Genomic DNA, 24,244 nt, shown 5'->3' with positions numbered 1-24,244 from the left:
TTTGATAGTCTACAAAATAAGTTCAAACACAATTAATCAACTTTAACTTTCTATTTCAAGAACATTAAAAGCTCCCTTAGAAGAAATTGTCTCTACTTTTTTAATCCTCATCTTCTACATCAAAATAAATTAAATATAAAAAAATTTAATAAAGAAAATTAAAATATGCAGGTTGGCAGGTTGTGACGGGTCAGCCGCTATTTGGCCCGGCAGACTGACAGGTTTAGCAGGTTGACGGGTTGAAATATTTGGCCTAACCCGCCAATTTTTGGTGGGTTATGGCCCATTTTGCCATCCTTACTCTATTTCATTTTTAATTTCTTTAGCACTATAGTATCAATTTTTTATTCGTTTAAATTTAATTAAAAAATGGTTATTTTGTAATATCTGCTTTGAAACTCGTACGTGCACGAGATGATCTGTTAGTTATTATTAGTTGAGTTGAGAACGTATACGTCTCTATTTGCTTCTTCTGTTCTGTATGCATTCTCTCGATTTCTAATTGTTCTGGAAAGAGAAAATGTCGAGTGATTCGGATGCAGCAACTGTGCTTGCTCGTGGCCGTTTGGCCATGCTCACCGCTCACCTCCTCCCCTCTGCCTCTGAACCCGTTGATGGCGTCTTCCATCCTCTTCCTCTCTCCGCTCAGTTGTCGCCGGCCAACTTTAACGGCACTCTCACCGTCATGGACGACAGAACCGGCAAGAAGTACCAACTTCAGATCTCCAAAGAAGGCACTCTCAAAGCTTCTGACCTCAAGAAGGTATCTCCTCCTCATGCATCAAATTTTCAATTTTCATCTTCGTTTCCCATGGAGTTTCATATTTTGCCAAATGGGTCTCCTCCACCAATTCTGCTCCTTTCATCTTTGTTGAATGGTTTGCTAAATGGGCCTTCTCTCTTTTTTCTTCTTCTTCTTATTGTTAGTTACGTGGTGAAATCATAGGTGGGATGGTTTGTGATCATGGTATTGGTTATTCATTAAACGTTTTTAATTTGTATTCTTTGTCCTTGTAAAAGATTTTATATTATCAATCAATCAAAAATCATCATTAATATGAGCTAAAACCTGTTAATAAAAGTCAATAAACTTATACTAATTGTGGTAAGAAGTAAGATTGTGGTCTGTGATCGGAAGATACTGTATCATCATTTAATATGACCTATTTCCTTGTAGTTATTGTAAAAGACAATAAATTTATCACAAACTGTGTTAAGACGTAAGATTGTGGTGTATGATTGGATGATACTGTAAAAATCTTTTACACGCATGTGCATACACTTTCACTATTTCCCCTTATTATATTTATATAATATATTATGTAGTGGGGTTTTCTGATTTTGGATTTTGTAGATATCGGCTGGGAAGAATGACAAGGGACTCAAGCTTTATGATCCTGGCTATTTGAACACAGCTCCTGTTCGATCAACTATTAGTTATATTGATGGCGATGAGGGGATTCTTAGATATCGAGGTTATCCTATTGAGGAGTTGGCAGAGAAAAGCACTTTCATTGAAGTGTCCTATCTCATAAGTGAGTGTTGTGTTTTGTTGCAAGTGTGTGTATGGGGCTTCTGTGGCATTGCATTTGGGTATCAGGAGATAGAACGTTTGGACTGATGATTCACTTAAACACAGAATTTTTGTTGTTGACGATTCTTGAATCTGGGCATAGTTCTGCTTCTAGTTAATTGTGTGCTTTGATATGTACTAGAATGAATTTTTGTTTAATTTAATAACTGGCAACTTCTTCTTTTTTCAAGTGTATGGAAGTTTGCCTTCTGAAAGTCAGTTAGCAGAATGGAAGTTTGCTGTATCTCAGCATTCGGCTGTTCCACAAGGAGTTTTGGTGAGTTTTTATGCAATATCTGTTACAGTGGTTTTATGGTCCCAAAATCCCATCTGCCTAGTGATAACTTCTCTGTTTCAGTCAGTGACAGCTTTTAGATTTGTAAACAGTTTATTGTTTTACTGCCTGCAATTTAGTATGCCAGTGGTATTTTATATTGTTAAAGAAATCTAGTAGCTCTGTAGTGTTCTCAAGAGAAATCATGTGGAATAATTTTTTAATCAGGTTTTGTTGAAGCATCTTTTATTTCTGAAGTATATTTTTTTTTTCCTCTTTAGTTTCTCTTTCTTTTCATTGGAGTAGAATTACAGCTGGTTTGAAAGTAGAACTAAAGCACATATCCTGAAAGATCACTTGTTGATTTTCCAGATCGGTTTGAGTTCCAAAGGACAATCTTTTGAATTTCTTTTGCAATCACATACAGTATTCTCTTGTGTTGGGATACAAACAAGTCCCACATCGATAAAATAAGATAACAAATAGCAACTTATATAGCATAAACATACTTCAATGATTGAGAGGCCTTTTGGGTAATGACCAAAAGCAAAACCGTGAGAGCTAAGTCTCAAAACAGACAATATTTCATCATTGTGGGGTATGTTTGTGTAATAACCTTATAAAACAACCCTCATAAAATATCCCTCAGACAAATACCATAAAATAACCCCAACATCTTGAAGTGATCATATAAAATAGATTACGTTGTTTGTTTCTTTAAGTGAAGTTTTTTTTTTTTTTTTAATTGAGTAGTGTTATCATCTTACATTTGGTTTGTAGGATATCATACAATCCATGCCCCATGATGCACATCCCATGGGAGTGCTTGTTAACGCCATGAGTGCTCTTTCTGTTTTTCATCCCGATGCAAATCCTGCTCTCAGAGTAAGTAACAAAAACTGCTGTCATGTTACTCACTGTTTGGACTGTTTCTTCATTGATTAGTATAAATAAGGCTTAATACTGTAGGCTCTATGATCACATCAACATATCAATTATAGCATTTCATTCTCTTTTATCTTTCTTTCTCTATATTGAAAACCTTGTAATTTCAACAGATTCAAACATTATGTGGGTTCTTGTAGATTTTATATATCTATCAAATTGATTTTTATAATTTAGGTATCATTAATCTAGAAATTAATTTCAATTCTGCAATTGTCCTGAAAACCTTGAAACAGTGGCAATTATGAGAGTTATTAGAATAAAGGGAAATCGAGTAGTTATTAGTTAGAAGGATATCATGGGCTAGGTCCATCACATCTATAAATAGAAGGTTACTTTGTAGAGGGGAGACATTCATATCTTTTCATTTGTAAATTGAGCTTGGGCTCTTTGTGAGAGGAGAAATCCTTTGGGAAGGGGAAACTCTTGGGGGAGATATTTCTCTCTTATTTTATGATCTTTTGATCCTTTTTAATAAAATCTTTCTTTTCTTTCTCTTTCCCAATTCTTGGTTCCAAACAGTGTCATGAAAGAATGTTGCATATGGTTTTTTTTTCCGTATGAAACAGGGTTTACCTCAGCCTTGAACTTATTAATAAAAACAAAAAATGATGATCTGTTGTTAAAATCACTAGATAATGCTTACTGTTAGTGATATAAAAAGCCAATCTCAGGCTTCCTCCTATTAGCTTACTTTTGGAAGAGTTGGTCTTCGACATAGTACTAAAATTTAGAATATCCCGACCAATCACTTAAGTGTTTGATTCATGCCGCTCATGTTCTTCATAATAAGTTGAATTCTATACAGATTACAATGGGTATGTACACTGTTTATGCTTTGAACCGAAAGGACTCTTGAGTGAGTGAGAGGTCATGTTAGAGATATAATAAAACTATAGTTAATCACCTATACACTGTCAGTATAAAGTTTTTTTTACACTGATAACCAATTATATCTTTTAATTGTGCCATGTCACTGTTAAAAGTAAATGTGTTTACAGTGACATGACACAATTAAAAGATATACTCCCTCCGTTTTTTTTCAAAGTCATTTAAGGTTTTGCACGGGACTTAAGGAAATAATTGATATTTTAGTTTTCAAAAATATTTATTACTTACTTTCCTATTTTACCCTTTATTTTATTTTTTTTTGCATTTTTGAGACCGTTGAACTGCAATTTACTCCATTAATTATTAATGCATTGATTATACGTGAACTGTAACCTACTGTATTTAATTATACCTGGCCCTTTTTTTTGTTTTTTTATAGTATTTTGTTGGGAACATATTACTCTTATAAATGCACATTAACTTTATATGGGTAGTTGAAGAAAAAATAGGTAGACATTAAAAATAAATACACACATTGTTCAGTAAATATGTATTAATTATCAAGGGTAAAAATGGAGAAAAAAAATTAACAAGTCATTGATTTTAGTAAAATGACAATGAAAAAAAAATAACAAATTCTGACAAAACAACTATGAAAAAAAAAACAGAGGGAGTAATTGATTGCCAGTGTAAAAAAACTTTACACCGGCAGTGTATAGATGATGATTAACTCATAAAACTAATCTTGGGATTCATTTTGGATACTAGCTTTTTCCTGTGGGTTAGTACAATATATGTGTGAGTGGTACTCGTTCTCTTATTAGGATTCAACATGTTATATTGTTATTGCTCTGTTATATTTTATTAATTCAGATTAGACTCTTTTTCATTTAATTAAATTTTAATTATAATTTAACGCAGGGTCTTGATATTTACGACTCAAAGGAAATAAGAGACAAACAAATAACACGGGTTATTGGAAAGGTGTGCTTATTCGGTTCTTTTCTATTTTTTTTTTTGCACCATTCGGTCTCTGATATTTACAAGTTATTTGAATGATCTAGCACTGGTTTTACTGATTGTGTCTTGTGGGATTTTATGCACTATCTACACAATTCAATGCTTATTTTCAATCTATCCTACTGCTTTATTGAAATATCATTTATTTTCTTTTTTATGTATGTACTGCAGATAACAACAATTGCTGCTGCAGTTTATCTTAGAATGGCAGGAAGGCCACCTGTGCTTCCATCCAACAACCTTTCTTACACAGAGAACTTCCTATACATGCTAGATTCTTTGTATGTATGGTATTTTTGTGTTTGATAGATAATTTGGAATAAGTCAAACTTTTTCAAATATATTTTTTCTTTATAGTTTAATGATGGTTTTTTATTTTGTTCATATATAACAAATCCATTTTTTTCCAAAGAATTATAATTCAATCTTAGATGATAGAGTGGTAGCCACATACTAGCTTTTTCTTCTTTTTTTCCCCAGTTTTAACACAAATAAAACCTTCACCGTGCATGTTTCAGTGGCAATCGGTCATATAAACCCAATCCTCGCCTAACTCGTGCACTGGACATTATCTTCATCCTGCATGCAGAACATGAAATGAATTGTTCTACATCTGCCGTCCGACACCTTTCGTCAAGGTAAGTATCTTACTGCAATACTACTTAAGAGATATAAAGCAGTCTGATAGTGGTTAACTAATATCTTATTTCTTATTTCAGTGGTGTTGATGTGTACACTGCAATTGCTGGGGCTGTTGGAGCTCTATATGGACCTCTTCACGGTGGAGCTAATGAGGTAACTATAAGTAGTTGATGAAGCTGTCATGATCTTTTATGTATTGCTTGGTTGAATGTAGTGAGTAAACACAAACAATAGTGTTATTTAATACGTGAACATGCTAATGTGACCTTCCACTCTGCAGGCTGTCCTCAAAATGCTGAGTGAAATTGGAACTGTTGAGAACATTCCAGAGTTCATTGAAGGTGTCAAAGCCAGGTGGCTATTACAGTGTTTCTTTTCATTATCTAGTTCTTACACTTTCCCTAGTTAGCTTATTGCTTATACCCTGAAAGGATAGCACGATACCTGCTCTTTTTGTCTTCTCTTTTGAGTGTCTTGTTGCACTAAGTGAAGAAAATGACAGTTTTAGTTGATACTTTTGTCCTGTGTTTTTCCTCCAGGAAACGAAAGCTCTCTGGTTTTGGACACCGAGTGTACAAAAACTATGACCCCAGAGCAAAGGTCTTAAGAAAACTGGCAGACGAAGTGTTTTCCATTGTTGGCCGGGATCCCCTGATTGAGGTGCTTATCCATTTTGTAGTTATTTTCTATGTGCTTCTTGTCTGTTATATATTCCTTAATCTTGCTATGCTGGTCATGAAATGAAGCCTATGATTAGGGTTGTGAGTACAATGACAAACTAGTACATTTAGAAAACCTTTTAGAAAATCTCTTCCGATTTTTTATTGAAATGTATTTTTTGTATTTTTAATTTTGATTGTATAACATTGTGCATAGTGTATCTCGTATTTGTTTGTGCATATAGTACTTACTAACTTCTCACCTACACATGCCCACACATAATTAAAAGTTTAAATGTTGAGTAATCATGTTGGAAAAGAGGGATATTTTAAGGCGCTTGCTTAAAGTTTTTTAGATACAGGTTTGGCATCTATTGTGTTTACATGTTTAATCATTAGATGTCTTGTTTGGTTTGAAAGTAAAACGAGAGGATCAACTCAAATGAATCTGAAGTAAAATCTCTAGCAATTCCGTTCACTTTCATATTAAAAGTATTAATAGGGTTGGTATCATATTAAAAGTATCTATGTAATTAATGTAGATTTGTTCAGTATATTTAGGTTGAACTTTAAAAGTTCTAACTTCTGTATGCAATTATTTTGATTGTTCAGATTGCAGTTGCCTTGGAGAAGGTTGCACTATCGGATGAATATTTCATCAAGAGGAAGCTATATCCAAATGTTGACTTCTACTCTGGATTAATTTATAGGTATTCTATTGTTACAGACTAGTTGTTCTAACTATGGAGGATAAAATATGTTGCCACCCCCCCCCCCCCCCCAAAAAAAAAAAAAGAAGAAGAAGAAAGAAATCATAGAAGGCTTGAACTAATAATTTTATGCAATCAGGGCTATGGGGTTTCCACCCGAGTATTTCACAGTTTTATTTGCCATCCCTCGAATGGCTGGGTACTTGGCACATTGGAGAGAGTCCTTGGATGATCCTGATACAAAGATTATGAGACCTCAACAGGTTACTTCCTTTCTATAAATTGTTTTTCTGGTTATGACTTGCATATTAAAAATATATTGCGGTTATTGTTGGCTGTATTGTGCCAAGGTGGCTGTACATGTTGTGTACCATTGTTTTACTGGAAAATGCTTTTCTAGTTGTATCATGGCTGCATTATATTTCATAACATTGGTACTAGATGATATTTGTGTAATACATCAGAACTATTAAGGTAAACTTTTCTAGCAGATCCGTCTATAACTATTACCACGTCGTTCACTTCTTCCTAAAGATATTCAGCATATGATAAGAACCTTGGGAGAACTACACCATAAAAATTACCTTGGAGTTTTGGGGAGCACAAGGCCTTATAAACCCTACATTAGAATTCCATACTTCCAGTGAGAAATTCAAGTCCCGTGCCTTGCATTTGGATCCAAAATCTCATCACACCCTGCAGCACTTTGATTAGTCCTAGGCAAACACTACGAGGCAGCATCACTATCTGCATTGTTCTTATGCAGCTGAGAACATGGTGAAAAACTCCGATACAAATTGATAAGAAGCTTGAGAGAAGCACACCAAAAAAGTTAGCCATTGTAATTGGAGATTAAAAGTCCATATAAATCCTACATTAGAAACCCATACTTCCTATGCAAAAATTAAACCCTAAACCCTAAACCCTAAACCCCGTACCTTTCAATTGGATCCTAACAATATATGATGCATTTCCTATTGCAATCTCTTCCCTAATTTCGTCATATCTATTTTATGCTTCAGGTTTACATTGGAGAATGGTTGCGACATTATACACCAGTCAATGAAAGGACTACATCAGGTGATGCTGACAAGCTCGGTCAGGTGGCCATATCAAATGCATCAAAGAGGCGGCTAGCTGGATCTGGGGTATAGCCTACAGGCTCAATTTAGTTTTATGAGCGACATCACCAAAAGGTGATATAAAATTCTCACCAATGTAAAGGGAGAATACAATTCTTTGTTGATGACTTTTTATAACCCAAAGTTTACCTTACTATGATCAGGATGTCATGTCTCTGCATAAATAATGCTACTGGTGTCCATCCATCACCTAGCAGAAGAACGATGCTGGTGTCATTTTGTTGAGCCATTATGTGCAAGTTTCAGTATTTCTACTTTTAAATTATTTGTTAATTGTTACATGGGAATAATTAATAGATAAGCAAAGTTTACCTATCTCAAGGGAGTAGTAACATATATATCAGTTCAAATTCTTTCCTTCCTCCCCCTTATAAGTTGGGTGCACTAGATAAATAAAATTTGCTGAAATTCTTTTAGCCTTTTTTTTCATTTGAACTATGGAGGGTAATGCGTAAGTGTAGCACGAATATGGCACCTCAAATTTCGTATAATAGATGACAAATATGTGATGGGAATAAATATATGATATAGCACGAATATGGCACCCCAAATTTCTTGGGAACGGGCCACAAGATAAAACTCTTTACATAGTTATTAGCTTTAGTTGTCTGATCCATCTGAATTAACGGTTACAAGACGATAGCTTTTTTCTGTTTCAGCATGTGAGCCAGAGGAATCAGTATATATACTAGGTATTGACATGCTATGTGTTCCGCTTGGATTCTGCCAGAAGTGATTTCTTATACTCTTCAATTTGGAACTGGAACTTGCAGCTGAATATCCTGGGTCAGATAGTAGGTCCTGAATATCAGTCCAACCTTCAAGCATGCTCACAACTTGGGACATAGTTGGTCTAAGTGTAGGAGATGCATTAGTACACAAGAGAGCCACATTTAGCACCGCCATGGCCTCCTCAGTTGAATATTCTGAACCCAAATCTGGATCAACCAGCTCCAAAAGACTTCCTCTCTCTTGCAAAACATAGGCCTGAAAGAACCTCAAATTTTACACCAGGGTTACTCAAATTTATGTACAAAGATTATTACTGAAGCTATGATATGGACTGGAAATACAAAGTGGAAAATGTAGTTTGATTATCTAAAAGCCTATGGATAACATTGGGCAAAGTTCCGAGTAAAGAAATGCACATATATGTGTGTGTGTGAACTAGTAAAACCCACAATCCATTGGTCTATGTTTTGTTTATATGAGCCCGTTATACTAGGCAGTTATTGGAGTAGTATAAGAAAAAGAGTCAGTCTAATGAGAAATAGTTCTCCAACTTTTTCATGTGAGCATTATGATAAATTCTAATTACCCAATCAAGAAGGTAAACAAAATCCTCGTTAGGCCTGTAATTTGTGTTGCTCTTTCCGCTGACAGTTTCTAGTGCAACCACCCCAAAGCTATAAACATCTGCCTTGTTAGTTAGATAGCCACGCATTGCATATTCAGGAGCCATATAACCACTACAAAAAGGACAAGAAAAACATCCTTCAAGCTATCATGAGGATTGCATGCCATGTTCTGACAAGAAAAACATTAGAATTAGAAGCAAAATATGAACTTACATTGTTCCTGCAACTCGAGTGCTAATATGGGTTTTGTCATCTTCAATAAGTTTTGCCAAGCCAAAATCTGAAACTTTAGCGTTAAAATCCTTGTCGAGCAAGACATTACTTGCCTTTATATCCCTATGTATGATTTTTATTCTGGACTCTTCATGGAGATAAGCCATAGCTTTAGCTATACCAAGGCAAATTTTCTTCCTGGTTGGCCAATCTAGTTTTTTCCTACTGTCTGGATCCTTCCCTGTATGTGATTGGGAGGATAATCAATTAGTTGGTCATGTCAAATGTTTGATTCAAATGGTAAGTATGCTAAAGTTTATTCATTATGAAGCTTACCGAAAAGAAGGCGAGATAGACAATTATTTTCCATATACTCATATATCAGTATAAGCTGGTTCCCCTCCACACAACATCCATAAAGCTTAACAAGATTCGGATGCTGAAGTCCAGATATCAATCCCATCTCATTCACAAACTCACGATTTCCTTGTTTAGATTTTGAAGAGAGCTGCTTTACTGCTATTATGGTACCATCTGATAGTAGGCCCTGAATCATGAACAAGGTATATTTTTGTCTTGCATTACAATTACTCTGATACACATCCTACCACAGATAGGACTAAAAAAACTCCATTACACTTTAACCAGCATTAACAAGGATAAATTTTATCTTTCATTAACCACCAAGGTTATATGCTTGCTAATGAGTACAAATTATATTATTTTTTTTTTATTAAATTGTAAGCATTAAAATTAAATTAAATGGAGATATAGAGACAATAAAGTGTGTCTTGTTCTTGTATTTCAAATCAAGTAACAAATGAACTAACCATAACCTTGGACCATAAGGTGGAATAGGTAACCGAGAATATAAACTTGAGGAAGATCAAAATACCTTGTAAACACAACCAAAGCCACCTTCGCCAATTTTATTTTCCGCATCAAAGTTTTTGGTTGCTGCTTTGATTTGTCTTAGCGTAAATAATCCCGTCTGCAAATCTATACCTCTAAGCTCTGGAAAAAAACAATATATTGAAATTTTGGATTCAACAAGAAAGTCTATAATTTTCTCTACAATATCTGCCACCATAGTTCATTTTATTTCTATCTAGCATATAAATATATAGGGTGTTGGACAAATGGTAATATTTAAAAGATGGTATGTTGGACAAATGGAAATATTTATTCTAAATAAAAGAATTGGAAGAACTTCATGACATAATAGATACCTTTGTACACTGGGTCTTTGCCTCCTAACCATCCCATTCTCCTCAAGACACCCAGCACAAGAAGAACAACAACTACAACACCAGCAACTATGCTAACTGCCAGTATGACATAAGTTCTGTTGCCATCCCCTGATGGAGGTTTAAAATCTGTGCAAGATAAAAGTATTTATCCATAGCTTTTTGTAGAAATGAAGAACAAAATTGATAGAACTGGATCAGATAAAAGGAATGACTGATGAATTTTATTTATCACAGAAACATTTTGGAGGTCTATCAAAAACTAACAAGTGTATAGGTATACTTGAAAGGTAATATTTCCCTTTTCCTACAATTTTTAAATTCTTTAATACCAATTAGTAAACTCTAAGCTGAAGTTAACAAATAATTGCTCTGTCCAAGTTGATTCTTTTTCCTTTAATCTACTTGTTAGCTAGACTTCGAATAGATTTGTAGCTTGGCATGCACATACTTCATCAAGTTTCTGTTACACATAACACTTGTTTGAATCTGCTTGATACTGAAGGGAATAAGATCTCTTCTCAAACATGATCCACAACACAAATATGATCATTTGAACTATTTTTAGTCAGAAGATATATGCAACAGTGGGGTATGCTAAGGTTAACTAAAAGGAGGTCATAGTGCTGTAAGCTGTTAAAGATATGAAAAATATGTAAAGCTAAAAATTAGGATTACGGATCTTTATCTTATTTTTCTTTCCTGATTTCCTTAATTGTAATTTATTATAAATAAAGTACGATATATGTGGATCAATACACATGATTCCTACAATTCTCCTTTAGAAGCTTTGAGACTGGATTTTTCTTATAGCTCGGGATTCTCTACAAGCTAGAACAAAGATTTCAACAGTTAACTTTGCACATGTCTTGTACATTTTATTGATTTATTGCTTTTTCCTTCGGCTGAAAGTAAAGCATAGTAATTTGTTTTTCTCTCAATGAAAAATTAGTTAACTGAAATGGAAATACTATTTTGGTTTTAAGATTTAGCCTTCTAAAAAGATTGACAAAACTTATTTTCCTTTGTTTGGTTTGGTTCCTAAAATAATTTTCTTTGCTTGCGACAATAACTTCTTTTCCCCTTCAACAGAGTGACAAGGTCTTATTTTTCCTCAGAAACATGATAAAATCTTTTCCTTAGTAGGAAGCATACATTTGCTATTAAAATATAAAACTTCATAATAGCTCACTCTAGTTTCTGTAGCAGGCCTGAATCCATATATGTTTAGTCAGGCTAGTATTTTTTATTCTTTCTTTAATTAATAATAGTGCCTTAAAATATAGACATATCTCTTGCAACGTTGGTTCAGCATCCCCTCCATAACAATTCATATTGCCATATTATGGTTTCAACTGCAGTTTTATCAAGCAATAACACTAAAATGCAGGATACGTGACTTACTAGGGTTTACTGAAATAGCAGATACTAGAGGTCCATAAACTCCTCTTGTGGGTATGCCAGTGGTTCCTTTTCCAGCCCAGTAGAAGTGGATCTTCAAAGTATGTTGGGTGACAGTTGCATTAAATGTCTTCACAATTGGCTTGCCAGTACCGCCAGCTTGTCTTTGGATATCAAAGTCTTTCAGCACTAAATTCCCCTTAATTTAAGGACATAATAATATATTCCATCTACATCAATGCACAACTCAGTGCGAATCAATTATTTAGCAGCATGTGAAAATCATGCAAGTAACTGTTACCTGGATATAGACATCAAATACTCGCCTCCCAAGACTGTTAAATGACTTATCATTGATGAAAATAATCTCCGCAAAGTGAAGATTAACGGTGTAATTTCCATTTATCAGGCAGAGGCCATAGTATGTGAGAGCAAGGGGAGACACCCGAGCTGTTGTGTATAGCTGTGAATTGACTCTAGAGACATTAAGTCTAGAAGTATTGACCACAATATAGGGATCAGAGTCAATATCATTGTCCATGAAGTTTCCAGTGCTACTTAGAGCCCAATCCTGGCTAGTGTAATATAACATTGCAGCGCCTTTTCGTTCTCCATCAGCTTCATAAATATGACCGCTAATATTTGCTTCGTTACCACCACAGTTGATGTTCAGGGAGTACTGATCTATTGAAAAAACAATGAAAAACAAGATTGAAAAGAAATACTTAAATTCAAAATCTTTCAATTGTAATGGTCTAATGGTAAAAGACAGCAGCATAGAAAGGTAAAATTCACTAACATAACATGATTATTATTTAAATCTTTGAAGCTTATACTTCAGTTACATGAATTTATTTAATAAAATGTCATTAAAATCATCCAATGGTTGTAATAATAAAGAATGCTGAATTATCTTCCAGTTTTATGTTTCTTAGAATTAGTCAACCTTTTTTTATTTCAAATAATCGGAAAAAGAGGAAATTAGTTTTAACCCCTTAGAGAAAAACAGATGTATTCATGTTTCTTTCCTTATGGACATTTATCATTTTCATTTTATTTTGATGTTAATTGAATTTCTGTACAACTCTGAGCTTAAGATCATTAGCAAAGAAGTAGGCAGTGTACTTTTTGCATAAATAGAATCATAAGCAGATTCATGTTATATGACTATATCTTAAATTTTTCTCGTTACGAAATCATGTTGAGTTGAGAATTTTTCATCAACCTATTTCACTCAATTTCAGTTCACAAAATGAGTCACTATTTAAATCAGCCTATCAGATAAAAGTAATTTGAAACTTGTAGTATGGTCATACACTTACATTGGCTTACTGAAGCAGGGCATGGAAAGTTTCTTTTTAAGCATGAATGAATCTTATTTCTGCGACAAAGAGAGAAATTTAAGGTTATATACTAGGGCTAATACCCAAAACTAAATTTTACAGAAAATCCCCCGGAAAGGAAAGGGTAAAAAGACTGCAGATTCCAAGTACAACAGCTTACTGTGTATCCACGGATGAAGAGTAGCTCTCAACAAGGTTTCTGGAAAAACAACAAAAAAATGTTGAATTGATAACTGGTAACTACCAATCATTGAGGACAACTTTAACTCAAAGCATAAATAAAACTTACATGCTCCCTCGTTGACATTCAGTTGGACTTGAGCTATCCCAGGCGAAGTTATTGTCAGAGATATCACTGTGCACCAAAATATATGATGAAAGATGTTAATCTCATGTTGGTAATAGAGGGTAAGCCATCCAACTATATATATCATGTTTTAAATTCTCTAAATGGATTTGTTGAAAAATTGTTTTATGATAGAACTTAATGGCATCATTTTAATCATTGTAGCAGACTTCACCTTGTGGAACTAGACTTAGCTTCTTGTTGTTCTATTCTAAATGCTCTAACACATAGAGAGGGATCCGTTTACTCCAAGAATAAGTTTACCTAGACTTACTTCATTCAATAATTCATATTTTACATCAAATTTTAATGATTCAACCATTGAATTTAAAATTTTTAATACATAGATTAAGTCTGCAAATTTTTAAAAATTTGAAAATCATTTAATATTTCATTTCATTAATTCAAATTGACGGATAATCATAAAATCATTTTATATGTTGATTTGAATTAATGAAATGAAGTATCAAATGATTTTTAAATTTTTTTAAAATTTGCAGATTTGATCTATGCCTTAAAAACTTTAAATTCAACGGTTGGATCGTTGAAATTTGATGTAGAACATGAGTTATTGAACAAAGTATGTCTAAGCAAACTTACTCTTGCAGTAAATGAATCTCTCCTCATATATATATATATATATGTGGCGCCTTGTTTCTTGTGGCCACTGAAGCAAATATTAAGATGAAAGATTGAAAATTGAAATATAATAATTCTAGGATTTAACGTACATATTCTTATTATTTCCAAGGACCCAGCCAGGTATAATCCCTGATAACTTGTTCCCAGTAAGATACCTGCATTATTTAATAAATATATTGTTTCATCAGAATTAAAAATGAGATATGCCAATAACAAGATTCATTCAATCCATCCACTTACATGAAATCTACTTTGTCCAGTTCGGCAAAAGATTTGGGTATCTCTCCACTCAAGCCATTGTAACTCAAATCTCTACAGCAACGAAGATAAATAAATGAACTATTTTATCATGTAAGGAAAGGGTTAGCATTTTTTTTAAAAAAAATTGCATTTCTCTTCAACTTGAAGACAGTTAAAAATATAAGCATGTTCTACATTTTCATGTTGATGCAGGCTTGATAGTTGTCTTTATAATCTTCCTCCAGCATTCACAAGTTTCATTATTACTCAAAGAGACAGGCATGAATAGCAAGGTCTATGTTAGAAGTTCAAAAGAGACACATAGATCACTAGAGCAACAACCATTCAACTTTGAAAAATTAATCTACACAGCAAAGACAATCTGTTTCATTTACACAAGAATTTCAACGTAAAGTACAATCATAGGAGGAGATGATAAGAGTACTTATGCCAAAATTACTAGTTGTTAACCTGATGCACACCACTGCTTGCTTTGTATATTTTCCTACTACTTTGGAGCAACATTTTCTGTATATTTGGGCAGAAATAAGATCAAGGGAGATAAGTTGTTCTGTTCTGCAAACTATTTCTTAGACTTAGAGCTATTTTAGATAAGGACTAAAGAGAAAATAATTCATCATTTTTCTTTGTCTCCTTGTCTTAACATTTTAGTTTACTGTTTTCTTGCATTTCAAGTTTTTGTTTCTCCTCTTTGAATGAAGTTTCATGGTAATTATTATTTACTCTAGCCCATTGCTATCAACATATTATACCATCATTGACATAATTTGCACCGGAGAATTTCAGATCTAGATAAAATAATATAATATTATCATGAACATAATGTCAATGTTATGCGCAAAGAAGAACAAGACAACATTGAATTGATTCTGGGATCATTTTATTCATGAGATCTTCTGAAGTGGAACATGGTCCTCAGTAATTTATCATGTCAAGACTGTTGTAAGTCACAACTTACAAAATTTTCAGTTTATCCATTCTCCCAATGTAATCTGGGATTTTTCCTTTAATCATGCATTTTCTCAATATCCTGCATTTTGATGTCCAAGGAAAATACGTCATTTTATGAAGAATTTAAGAGAAAGAGAAAACATTTAAGTCATTGAACTTACAGTGTTTTCATGGATTTCATATTATTTAGTGGTGGGAAAGTAGAGCCTTTACTACCTTTTAGGTCAGTTATCCTCCTAAGTATCAAAGAATAAACAAAAACAATCACTTGATATATTCATCTTCTATAATCAAAGTATGACTAAAATAAAGAATTACAAACATACAAATCACTTAATCTTGTCAAAGCAGAAATGCTAGAAGGTATGGGCCCCTCAAGAGAGCAACCGTGCATATGCCTGTAACCCCAAAAGAGAAAAGGTTGACATGATAAAGTATAGTGTATACAGCAAATACAATAAGAAATAGAGAGGTGGAAGACTTACAGTTTTTCAATCAATGTCCAATTACTAATAAAATCAGGTATCTTCCCAAAGAAATTATTGTCGCTTATTCTCCTAAAATGTGTTTCCCAAAGTTTAATCAGTATGCAAAGAAATTTAAAAATTTAAATAAAACAACAGTAAAAGAACTTGAGTAACAATTAATAGATAAAGCTACAAAATCGTTTTTTATTTATTTATAGAAAAGCTACAAAATATTTTGGTTTTGTAGCTCTTTATAGGAATTAATTCAAAACCCTGCAGTGACTTTCATTTACAACCTCTCACTACCCAATACTAAAAACAATTCAACTGGTTCTTCTTTGTGCATATTTTACTATCAGGTTGTAATCATGTGCTAGAACTAGAAGATGTCAAAATTTGTTTATTCAACGATTAATTTTATTTCAGATTATAGATAAATTAAAATTGATAGGGGAGTAAAGACTTACAAATCAGTCAAGTTAGTCAACTTGGAAAGCGCAGGTGGTAATGCTCCTGTGAATGCATTGGATGACAGAATGCTAAACAAACATGATTTACTCATGTTAAAAACACTAGAATAATATGTTTGGGGGGGGGGGGGGGGTGGGGGGAATAGAAGCAGATATTGTGATTCCAATAAGCAGACAAAGAAGGTCAAAAGAATTACAGTTTTTCTAAATTGTTCAACTTCTCAACCGCCGTTGGAATGAGGCCTGAAAATTGATTTCCTTCAATACTCCTGTGATATTCACACAAATATTTAAATGAAACAAAACTACGGAAATAAATTGGATATTACACTAAATTCGCAATCTGGGATCTTAACCAATTTCTCTGCCTTTGAAAAACGTTATATTTATGACTATGCTAAGTGATTGAGTCAACAAACAATTCATTTGAAAATAAAGAAATGATTTCAACATACAAGTTTTTGAGGGTTGTAATATTGGTGAGAACTTTGGGGAATGGCCCTGATAATCTGTTTCCCATCAAAGAGCTGCATATTCAATTAACAAGAATCTTTAACATCACTCTCAAGTTGTTTATATAATTACATAAAAAGAAGAAATTGAAGAGACAATGCAGAGAAACCAAAGGATGCAAAGCAAAAATTCTTACAGCTCAATCAAGCTCATGGTAGACCATTGTAGTGGTATTGAACCAGTGATGATGTTACGACTAAGGTCCCTGTTTCAGAGTGAAAGACAAAGTTAGTGCATTTCACCAGAAGTCAGCGCTATAATGGAATAGAAAAATATCACACAAAATTTTATTTACCATGTTTCAGTCCTTCATGTCTACATCCATAAAGATATTCATTATTACAAGTATGTTCCTAAAAATCCTCCCTTCAAGTTTTGTAAGTGAAACTTAAAAATTCATTCTTATAAGTTTTATGGGTGAAGCTTAAAAATCCCTCCCTCACAAGTTTAGTTTTATATGTGAAACTTAGAAACTTCTTCCTCACAAGTTTTATGGGTGAATTTTCTAACGAAACTTAGAAACCTCATTTGATCTCCTTTATCTCATTTAAGGTGATGACCCCTCATCAGGTGGGATAATTTTTCTCATCTCAAGAGCATTTATTTATTATTGTTTTAAAATATCTTAATTTTAAAAGAAGAAACAAATTTTTAAAATAAATATAAGATTTTTAATTCTAAATAATATCCTAAAGATAAATAATATATTCCTATATCTCAACAATATCTTACATATTTAAAATTGAAAATTTGAATTGTTTTCCAACTCATGAATATATGGATGGCTTGGGAATAACATGCAGAGCAACGAGACATGGCTTCAAAACTGGGGTTTGGTATCTTACAACTGTTTGAGATAACGAAGCTTGGAAAACTCTGGTGAGAGAGTACCAGTCAGATTCTGAGCCTTCAGGGATCTGTTGATTTATAATATGAAATAAAAATCTGAGATATAGAATTTATATGGTGGTAACATGATTATTCCAAGATATCCAACCAATAAACAAATACAGTACATGAAATGAGAGAAAAAACAATCTTGCGAATCCCAATTGTTACACTCCATTGTGTATAAAACTTAGGAAGTCCTAACACACGGATTTTAATCTAAAATATGTTTCGGTAGAATTTATAGTAATTCAAGAATTTAATTAAATTGTATTGACAGGATTGAAGTGTTTTATACTATTAACCAATCACGAATTGTCATATATGTTAAGACGGTTGACTTTAGTAATATTTGATAGTATAAAAATCTTTACACTAACCATGTGTTATCAAAGTTAAACTCTTCATTCATTTGCTTTCTTTTTATTGAAAAGAAAATGTATTTTGTTCATATGGAATCAAGGAGCCTAATTTGTACATGCCCCAAATTTTACACCCATCTTCCTATCCTGTTTTTTCTCTCTCTTCTTTTTAAATCACATTACTTGTCAGAACTGTCATTTTCTTTTCCTATCTCTCTCTCTTAAACCAAGGTATGTACACCTATTGAAATATGAAATGATCATTTTTTTTTCTGAAAACAGATTGTGTTACCTACCCAAAATAATGTATATTTTTGGTCTTTGACCTGTCTGTGAGACTAGTGACTAGTCCCACTTCTGTGAACAGTTACTCATTCTTTGAACATTAATTGATCAATATTTCCTAATTAATAAACAACAAATTACTTTTTACTAGACACACAGTTTGATGTTTTCCTCTAGTGTACCAAAGAATAGACACAGTTTGATGCAACAAAAAAAAAAATAGTTTTAAGCAAAAACGTGTACGTATGGCCCAACAGATGAACGTTAATAATTTACAGAAATACGAGAAAAAATTATAGAAGGGTTTTTTTTGACAGATAGAACTTTATTGCTGCACTAAATGAAAGAGATATAGACAGCACATCCTTTTCAGTTTTCAAAGTCAAAGATCTGCAACTTGCATTGGGTCGGTTGTGCTATCGAGACCCTTGTCCGAAAAAACTCCGTTTTTTGTATATTAATGAGTTTTGTTACTTAAACATAAAAAAATTAACATTAAACATGATACGTATATAATTTTTTTGGTCACTTATTTTTTTCACATATTTATTTTAAAAATATAATATACTCCAAGAAACATTTTCCTCTTCTCACTCAGCGTGGTGCTTTACAGACGACAAATGTGCATGATTAAGATTCGCGACAGTAAACCTTTCAATAAGACAGAATATGCATGACTCATTGGAAATATTCTAGGTAAAAAGAAAATAGAGAAACACCCGTTACCCTTTTCTTCCTTTTTGTTTCAACTAAAAGAGTTATTGGAATCCAGCAAAGAGGACATGAATTTATAACCAAACAATTTTGTTCTTAAAAAATGAATTTGGAGCTGCACGTGAAGTTTGATGGTAACTTCAGGTGCTGTCTGAAGTAAAAAAAAATACTCGAAGCAATATTGCAGTGAAGATTAATTAATCAAACAAAACTTGAAGAAAATCTTCTTCGTATCCCCTAGTTCTAACTGCACACGTGATTCCATGTGATTGTGTGCCATAATTTTAGTTCTTGAAAACACAGAATCTATTGGGATTGGACCAAAAAATTGATGTAAACAAGAGAAAGAGAGAGAGAGAGTGCATTACATGCTTACAACATGGCAAGAAGAATTCTGATTGAAGGAACAATCACAAGTCACAGAACTCTCAAAGCCTTTCCTCACATCAGACACATTCCAATTCCCTTTTCCAGTGCAAGGATCCACCCCAAAGTCCCAATCCTTCTTCCCAATCTTCATCCCTATCTCTTTCAATGCCTTCACTGCACACAAATCAACTCCATCAATCAGAAAAAATTAACATAACGACATTCAAATGAATCTTAAGGTGCCACAGATCCATATGCATAGAACTGATTGAGGCTATGATGAAACAACCGATTCTTGATTGTTTTTCCAGTCCAACATTAAATATATATATATATATATATATATATATATATATATATATATATATATATATATACATATCCAAAGAAAAGAGTTTAGGGAGACAAGTTTTGACGCTGCCTTACTTTGCAGCTCCATGTTCCAACAAACATGGGAAAGTAGTAAGGATTGTAAACCAATCTGATGAAGTATGAACTTGATTTGAATCTGAGACAATTATACAAACACAAAGAGTGTGTGAACATCAATGAGAGAAGGAATGAGTTTTACTTACCCTCTTGAGAGTTGAGCTTGGGAGTTGCTGCATAAGCCAAGTGTGAGAGGAAAAATAATGAAGTGGAACAAAGGAGTAAAAAGAGCATCTTGGAATAACCCAAGTTGGGTTCCATGAATGTGTTGAACTGTTTGGTTGGTTTTGCAAGAAGAAAAGGAAAAATGAGAGACTAGTTTATCAGAGTGGGATGCATAAATGGTGGTGTTGCAATTGCAAAGTACTATACTATGGTTAGGAGCATGGGACAAAAGGAAACTATGCCAAACCCAATATGCGTCTTTATATTGAAAAATACTTTATTTTTCTTTTAAAAAAAATATTGGAAAATGGAAAGTTGCAACAAAGATTTGACACAGGTTGTGAAATCCAGAATTAACTCTCGTTCATTCATTATTTTTATGCTCGAATGATTCTTCTTAACTTTAAGTAATGACCAATTCTTAGGAAAGATTTGTCGGCACTCAAAACTAGTTGAGTAGCTTTAAGGGATAAATAAAATTATTTGCGTTGTAGATCTATGGTGTAAATAATTTTCTAGGTGAACATATATGATGGAATATCAATAAGGCCACGAAGCCCAAGGGGTGACATTTTGAAGGAGGCAAGAGGAATGGGTTAGACTTGAAAACCCATGAAGAGGAATAAGCCTACTTTTTGGGCCTTAACTATGTTTACTTCCAAATTTTACCTTAGGGGTATTTTAGGTATAGAATTTATTTTCTTTGTATTTCCAATTTTACCCTTGTATTTTGGGGTATTTTAGTCATAGGATTTATTTCTTTGTATTTCCCATTTTGCCCTTGTATTATGGGGTAATTTAGATGCTTAGGACTTTAATTGGACTAGGGTGCATCCATTAGGAGGTGACGTATTTTTGGTGACCATTGGACCTATTTTTGGTGATAGAAAGGCTTAGGCCCAAGTGGAGGTCAAAGGTTGCATGATCTTATCATGCACCTTGATGTAGCCAATCTAGACCCATAGATTCCATCCTTGGGCACCAAGTTGCATCTAGGGTTCATTTGCATTTCATTTGGAATGCATTTGCCTACTCCAAATGCAACCCTAGATGCCTCCCCTCCTATAAATACCCAACACCCCACCACTTGTAAATACTTTGGATTATAGTGATATTGAGTGTGCATTCTTGCCTCATTGTCATTCTCCTTAGTCTTAGGAACTCCACGGCCCCTCCCTTCTCCTCCTCCCTAAACCACCGTGAGTGAGTGAGCTTGGCCTTCCTTGGTTGGCCTTCACCACCCTAGTGAAGTGAGCTAACCAAAAGGAGCATCACCTCCACCAAACACCTTCCCTTCACCTTGTGCGCCACCTTCAACCACCCTAAACACCAACCTTTCCATAGTTCTAGGTTGCCTTTGGCTAACCTCCTTCCATCTCCACCATAAAAGCAAAACCCTACTTAGGTCTCATCCTACACTTGGATGATACTCCCTTGAGCAAACCATCTTCACCATCATCTATTTGTGCTTCCGCCAACATCACCTCCATTTTGGAGTCTCCCTTGTTGAACCAAGATCAAGGGCGTGCATGGAACTAAGCCACCTTCCATCAAGTGGTATCTAGAGCCATGGTTCTTCAAGGGTAAATGTTTCCTTTCCTTGTCTTTCCTTTGAGTCTTCCTTGTGCTCTATTTTTGTATTCGGTCATTTCACTTCTTCTCCTCTCTTGACCGAATATATTTTTGTGTGGTTCATGCTTGTTTTCCTTGAACCTTCCATGTTTTAGGTTCCATTGTTAGGTTGTCATATTTCTATGCTAGGTTGAGTATTACATGATCATGCATTTTTCTTTTTGAATCTACCTATTGTTTTGTCAATTTACTTCCTATATTTTGTTTTACACATTTTCCATGTATGTGCCAAACACCTTGCATGAAAACATGAAAAATACCATGATGCATACATCTTAAAGTGGGCGTGTCATATAGAATTCCTATCTAGGTCATTCATGCATGCTAATAGATTCTAGCATGTTCTATGTTGCCATGATTTTCCATGTGTGAACCTCCTTGCACATGCTAGAAAAACCGCCCATCTTTACCCTTGCATTTTCACTTGTTTAAGTTTATCTTTTGTTTGCCAAGAACCCTAAAAGAATCTAAGAGGTGCTGGACTTTTTGTGCTAAACAACTTGACCTAAATAGTACAAAAATCCACTCAAAATATTCCCTAAGGACCTCTAAATTCACGCCACTTGTCTTGCTCCTATGCTACATATTTTTGACCTAATTTTGTGCCACCACAAGTGCAAAACCTAAGCAACTATTTGGGCTGAAAACTTAAAAAAAAAAAAAAAAAAAAAATTGGACCCAAGGACATTTTAAAAGCCAATTGCCGTGACCAAAAGAACAAGAACAAAAAAAATCTTGGACAAAAAAAAAATACCTTGGACAAAAAGGACTTGTTGCTTGACTTGTGGACTTGGACCAAATTACCTTAGCATTGGAGTTGGAACTTGACCATTTTGGACTTATTTTGGGACTTATACCTTGGCTGGACCGAAATTACTAAAGGACTTAATCAAGTGAAACTTAAACACAAACCATTCTAGTGCCATTCTAGGTTTAATTCTTTTGAGTGCTAGCTTCTATTGATTGAGTCTTAATTTTTTTTTGCTTGTCTTTCCTTTGATCTCTTTTGTTTTGTCTCATCTTAATCAATCTGAGTTTAGCCTTTCATAATTAGCCTTTTCAGTTTTTATTTCTTTGGAACTCTTGCTCTTGGTTGTTCTCATTGACTTGTAGGTGAAGCACCTAACTAGCAAAGTAGCAATCCTTTGGTGGATTGAGTGGAGGAGTGAACCAAAACCCAACCTAGCCTTTGGAAGGGTTTTCACTAAACCAAAAGGAGAGTAAACACTTTGGAGAGGTGCTAACACGTTTGCTATTTGTGAAGGAGCCAAAGAGAAGGAGTTTTGAAGACTTAAATTTCTTGCTTTCATTTTTTTTTTTTACTTTGTTTTTCTTGCTTTCGGCCTCTTTGTTTTAGGCCATTCCTCTTTCCCATTTGGTTTGTAATTTTTGGCCATTTTAAACCTCTACAACTTGGTTTTTAGTTCGTGTAGAGAAGGTGATTTGAAAACCTTCACTAGGACCTCGACTAGTGTCTGTTTTAAATTGCTTTCCATTGCATGCTTTATAGCTTTACTAGTATAATTGTTTAAGTTTTTATCCTTTGTTTCCAAAAACGTTTAGAAGGCTTAATTTTTGCCTACTAGGGGTGCGTGCACACACACACTTGGTAGTGTCAAAATTGTTTTGTAAGAAAAGTGGTAAGGGCTTAGTGATTCCTACTTAAGAGGGCTTGGTTATTAAGTGATTCTTTGTAGTCCACCTCCCCTTGAAGGTTCAATTTGTGCATTTAAGCCTTTCCTACTTATCTTGCACCTTTAAAAACTTTTTGTGAAAATCTTTTTATCAATCAATCTTTGTGAAAACCTTTTTAGCTCTTTGTGAAAATTTTGTGAAAACCTTTTTGATCAAAGATGAGTGAGCATTCTAGTGTTCATAGTCATAATTCGCGTAGTTCTAGATCTAGTTCTAGGGATGAACTTAGGCAAATAAAAGAGTACCTAAAAAGAAGTATAAAAAGAGAGGAAGAAGCAAGAAGAAAAGAAAAAGAGTTAGAAAAGAATAGTGAAGAAATAAAAGGGTTGCTTATTACCTTAGTTGAGAGGAAAGAAAATAGTGAATCCAAACATAGGGTTAACTCAACTAGGTATCAAAATCAAGAAAAGGAACTTAGAAAGAAAGAAAAGGTAAAGAAAAGTGTAGAAATAGTTAAAGAATGGTTAGAAAAAGAAACACAACCAACACCCTTAGAGAAGAGTAAGGAGGATAATATTTCCTCCAAAGGCCTTATGCTTGAAGAAAGTCATTTTCCCATTGAAAATGATTTAACAAAGACTTTCTTCATTCATCAAAACCTTAACTCTTTTTCTTATGATGCCACTAATCATGAAGTAGAGAATCAAAAACAAACTCTTTTTAAAGCAAACAAATCTCAACTTCAAGATTTGGTGAA

At 33.8% G+C, this 24,244-nt stretch overlaps 2 protein-coding genes and 1 long non-coding RNA gene across 7 annotated transcripts; 2 read left to right on the top strand and 1 right to left on the bottom strand.

The window, feature by feature from the left end:
* The first annotated feature begins 434 nt into the window (after positions 1-434).
* On the top strand, positions 435-8,111 carry LOC109788936 (citrate synthase, glyoxysomal). Of its 2 annotated transcripts, XM_020347811.3 has the most exons (14): positions 435-763; positions 1,355-1,535; positions 1,765-1,850; positions 2,628-2,732; positions 4,545-4,607; positions 4,815-4,924; positions 5,162-5,281; positions 5,363-5,438; positions 5,566-5,639; positions 5,825-5,945; positions 6,557-6,654; positions 6,794-6,917; positions 7,677-7,850; positions 7,940-8,111. In XM_020347811.3, the coding sequence occupies exons 1-13, from the start codon at positions 521-523 to the stop codon at positions 7,806-7,808; spliced, it is 1,533 nt and encodes a 510-aa protein (XP_020203400.1). In that variant the 5' UTR covers positions 435-520; the 3' UTR covers positions 7,809-7,850; positions 7,940-8,111. The 2 variants fall into 2 exon arrangements, with proteins under 2 accessions (XP_020203400.1, XP_020203393.1); XM_020347804.3 differs by having other exon boundaries at positions 7,677-8,111.
* Positions 8,112-8,302: 191 nt separating this feature from the next.
* Positions 8,303-20,467, bottom strand: LOC109788925 (Leucine-rich repeat transmembrane protein kinase). Of its 3 annotated transcripts, XM_020347795.3 has the most exons (24): positions 20,202-20,467; positions 19,626-19,800; positions 17,854-17,925; positions 17,145-17,213; positions 16,951-17,022; positions 16,693-16,764; positions 16,493-16,564; positions 16,044-16,115; positions 15,885-15,956; positions 15,720-15,794; positions 15,566-15,637; positions 14,587-14,658; positions 14,436-14,501; positions 13,648-13,713; positions 13,519-13,557; positions 13,338-13,396; positions 12,317-12,699; positions 12,019-12,214; positions 10,597-10,743; positions 10,263-10,381; positions 9,704-9,914; positions 9,368-9,608; positions 9,115-9,265; positions 8,303-8,783 (listed from the first exon to the last, which is right to left on the bottom strand). In XM_020347795.3, the coding sequence occupies exons 1-24, from the start codon at positions 20,314-20,316 to the stop codon at positions 8,397-8,399; spliced, it is 3,075 nt and encodes a 1,024-aa protein (XP_020203384.1). In that variant the 5' UTR covers positions 20,317-20,467; the 3' UTR covers positions 8,303-8,396. The 3 variants fall into 3 exon arrangements, with proteins under 3 accessions (XP_020203384.1, XP_082919376.1, XP_029124546.1); XM_083063250.1 differs by lacking the exon at positions 17,854-17,925; XM_029268713.2 differs by lacking the exons at positions 17,854-17,925; positions 19,626-19,800; positions 20,202-20,467 and adding an exon at positions 17,741-17,822.
* Positions 10,743-15,226, top strand: LOC109788954 (uncharacterized). Of its 2 annotated transcripts, none has more exons than XR_014429503.1 (5): positions 10,743-10,904; positions 13,461-13,594; positions 13,670-13,766; positions 14,607-14,697; positions 14,800-15,226. It is a non-coding gene; the product is annotated as an uncharacterized LOC109788954 (long non-coding RNA). The 2 variants fall into 2 exon arrangements; XR_003802774.2 differs by lacking the exon at positions 10,743-10,904 and adding an exon at positions 12,659-12,799.
* Positions 20,468-24,244: the final 3,777 nt, after the last annotated feature.

Source organism: Cajanus cajan, chromosome 9 (genome assembly GCF_000230855.2).
Source record: "Cajanus cajan strain Asha chromosome 9, NIPB_CcT2T_4, whole genome shotgun sequence".
NCBI classification, from domain to species: domain Eukaryota; kingdom Viridiplantae; phylum Streptophyta; class Magnoliopsida; order Fabales; family Fabaceae; genus Cajanus; species Cajanus cajan.
Note: the sequence above shows the minus strand (reverse complement) of the source record. Positions and strands in the feature narration are given on the sequence as shown.